General features: G+C 48.2%; 1 protein-coding gene across 1 annotated transcript; it reads right to left on the bottom strand.

Annotated features, from left to right (window-relative positions):
* Positions 1–727: 727 nt before the first annotated feature.
* Positions 728–2,737, bottom strand: LOC124703015. The gene is made up of 2 exons (XM_047235221.1): positions 2,489–2,737; positions 728–1,895 (listed from the first exon to the last, which is right to left on the bottom strand). The coding sequence occupies exon 2, from the start codon at positions 1,864–1,866 to the stop codon at positions 988–990; it is 879 nt and encodes a 292-aa protein (XP_047091177.1). The 5' UTR covers positions 1,867–1,895; positions 2,489–2,737; the 3' UTR covers positions 728–987.
* Positions 2,738–3,446: the final 709 nt, after the last annotated feature.

Genomic DNA, 3,446 nt, shown 5'->3' on the forward strand with positions numbered 1-3,446 from the left:
GGATGGTACCGAAGGGTTTTGGCCAGGCTCCCACCTCTCAATGAGTTCATCTGAGAATCCACATATTCTACCCCGCAAATTCGGGAAAATCTGTTGCCTTCTTTTTCTGCTCTGCTTGCTCGAGACTTGGGACAAAGGTACAAGCCAACATGAGCTATCACTCCACCTAGCTCATCAGAGAAGTTGTGATTCGCTTAAGGCATGTACATTGCAAGGCTCTTAAACAGACACTTAAACGGATATCAAACAACTAGCGCCTACCTAAGCATCCCATGTTCCAACGCGTTAGCGCCTAGCGCTCTCCCGCTGACGATGAAAACGGTCCGGATGCACACAGAAATTAGCCTTAGCGTCGACTCAAAAACAAGCGCCACTGCTGACCAGGCGCCAGGATTTTTTGCCACAAATGGCAAAATTGCCGGGATTGGATTCCCTAGCGTCTGTCTAAGCGTCCGCATTGGACATGCCCTTAGTAAATGGCACATTTATAATCAATGGACTCAAGCTAAATGCTACTCCCTTTGTTCCATAATATAAAATATTATTATAACCACTATATGATTATATTGGTCCAATAACATATACTGGTTGTAATAACAACATATATTATGGGATGAAGGGAGGAATAGTTATCACAAGAAAGAAGAGTAAAACAAGAAAACATGCGCATGTTTTCATTGACATGTTCAAAAACAGTATCTGTATTACAGTCGATACTCTGAAAATCTTGACGATAGTGCCTTTACACATTGACATATGTGAGTACATCTAGTAGCAAAGTTTCGCCACGAAACGGACAACCAACAATGTACAATATATACACCACGATACAAACAAAGTCGCAACCCGAAGGAGAAATGAGAAACCTATGGCTAGGAGAGTCTGACTAGCTATTGACAACTCTTAATTGCCACATCTCCTCGATTTCTTCTCCTCTATAACTAGTAGAGACTAGTTGTTCAGCTCTCCAATGCACAAGGTCTGTTGCTACTTCTCGTTGCAGGACAGGTGCCGAAAGGCGTCCCTTATCGCTGCTATGGCCGCCAGGTACTTGCTCCTTTGCTCCAGGTACCGCCCTTCTCGCACCAATCGCTGCGCCGTGTCGTCCAACCGCAGCAACCATTGCTGCTCGGAACGATCTTCGACGAACAATCGGGCGACGGTGAAGGAGAAAGACTCCGGGCTGTGCATGCTGCTGACCTTCCCAGCCTGATAATCTCCCCTTGGTTTCCAGTTGAGTTTTTCAGAGAGCATTGTCACATTCTTAAGGTGCCTTTCCACTTGCTGCATCAGGTATCCCAGGTCAACCTGATGCCCTGGATTGGGTGAGCATCTGTCGGTGAATACCTGGATCCTTGCGATCACGTAGGGCTTTGTTCTGACAACTTCCAACACTCGGAAGCGGTCTCCACCTACACAAGTCAGGAAGAACCGGTCGTCCACGAGCTTCTCGCACTCAACCACATGGACCATGCATCCAATATCGTCCATCCTACTGCCTTTCCTGCCGGAGTAGATGATACCGAAGGTGAGGCTTTCCTGGAGCAGTGTGTGCATCATGATGCGGTATCTGAACTCAAACGTCTGCAGCTGCAGGGTCTCGCCAGGGAAAACAACAGATGGATAATGAACTATGGGAATTTCAGTAGCATGATGATCCAGCTGGGGTTGGACAACCTCATCTACGCAGCGATGCAGATTGGCTCTGCATTTCAGGACTGATGGTCTCTTGAGGTGATTCTCCGCCGGGACTCTTGCTTGTGGTCTTGATGCAGGTTTTGGCTGATAAAAAGCCTGGGAGGAACTGAAACTATAGGTGTTTGGCCTTGCTAAACTAGATGGAACTTGCAGAGTCTTGAAGGCCATATATCTGAGCTCACCTTTCACTAAGGAGCCTGTTTAAAGACATCCGAATACAAAGGAAGAGAATCAGTAACATTCTGACAGCCATAAGAATGTACTACCTCCATTCTGAAATATAAGCCTTTTTGGAAAGTTAAACTGAGCAATAGAGAAACGTCAGTGAGTTTAAGCTCGTAATTGTAGATAGTACAGAGGAAAGTGCCAACATTCCTAATCATGTGGAGCAAGTTCTTATCACCCTGGCAGCTGTAAGCCTGTAATTAGAGCAGCTTCAAAGCAGAGTTATTTGGGTTGCATAGGCAGTTTGCTGTTCAATCTTTGCGAGCGCAATTTTCATTAGCAGGAAAATTTCCTTCATGCTAATCAGGTGAATCAAAGTATCTAACAAAATATTAATTAGCATAAGACCTGACATAAACCCTGGACTCCACAGACGCAATTCGTCAGTCGTCGGACCAGATGTGAGAAGATCTAGTTGACGAAGAACACAAGAACAGGGAGATGGATAAGACAAGGAAAACCGAGGGATCATCTTCATAGCCCACAGTATAAAGAGACGAATAAAGTAAGACACCCCATAAGATTCAGGATTTCAGGGTGCGATGCAGCGGCGCCATTCGTTTACCTCTAGCCTGAACAGTCCGGCTCCGGGAGGATCGGAGGAGCAGCAGCAGATCGGAGTTGCAGGGTGGAGCGTGGACGAGACTAGAGGGGACGGGGGAAGAGCAGAGCAGAGGGAAAGGGGATAGAGTGACAGAACCTGCCACTTATATATTGGAGTAAGATTGATTTACAATTGCAAAGCCCCTCCAATCTAAATAATCTTCGAGAGGCCTGCTGCTGCCTTGTTGAAACGTGGAACCGGTCATGATGATGATGCCCATATCACCATTGCTTATCCTGTATATACCTCCAATAACGTAAGAGCAAGTGGCAGCAAACGAACAAGAAAAGCAAACAACCGAGACGGAAACAGTGGGGGCGCCGCACCTCGTTTAGACCGTACAGTACCCCATTCTCGTGGATAAGGAGGAGGACTGGAGCGGGGGAATCTGGACTGGAGTGCTCTTCTCCTCGAGACATGAGTCAGATAAGCTGAGATAAGATGGCCATCGCTTATCACGGATGATTTGTCTTTCTTCAGATCCTTCGCCGCAAAGGAGTAAATCGAATGGAAAATGCTGTGTATCAGGCGGAGGCACACGCTCTCGCAACCTCCGACCGCTGCGCCGTTGGATGCGAGTCGATCAGGTTTGCTACCTGCTCTTCCGCGTGGACTAAGCTGGACCGCGCATGCGTGGGCCCACTTCCTAGAAATATCTAGACTACTATCTTATCTCTCTCCTCTGCTTTCCTCCACCGCCCGAATAACACCATTGATGTCTGCCAAGCTCCGCGCGCCTCTACTCCATTCGCCTCAAACGGAAGCTCGCGCAGCTCCTCCGCCTCCACCCAACCGGTGCACGCCCACTGAATCGCCATACGCCGCCCAAATTCTCGTGCCTTCACTCCGCCTCGACCTCACAAGCGCACGCCGGCGGAGCACCTCCACAGGCCGTCATCACGCCTCAGCGTTGCGACCG

This window comes from Lolium rigidum, chromosome 3, assembly GCF_022539505.1.
Source record: "Lolium rigidum isolate FL_2022 chromosome 3, APGP_CSIRO_Lrig_0.1, whole genome shotgun sequence".
Classification (NCBI taxonomy): Eukaryota; Viridiplantae; Streptophyta; class Magnoliopsida; order Poales; family Poaceae; genus Lolium; species Lolium rigidum.

Excerpts from the sequence above, each read along its gene's own strand:
- LOC124703015 (XM_047235221.1), bottom strand. The coding sequence starts at position 1,866 with ATGGCCTTCAAGACTCTGCAAGTTCCATCTAGTTTAGCAAGGCCAAAC.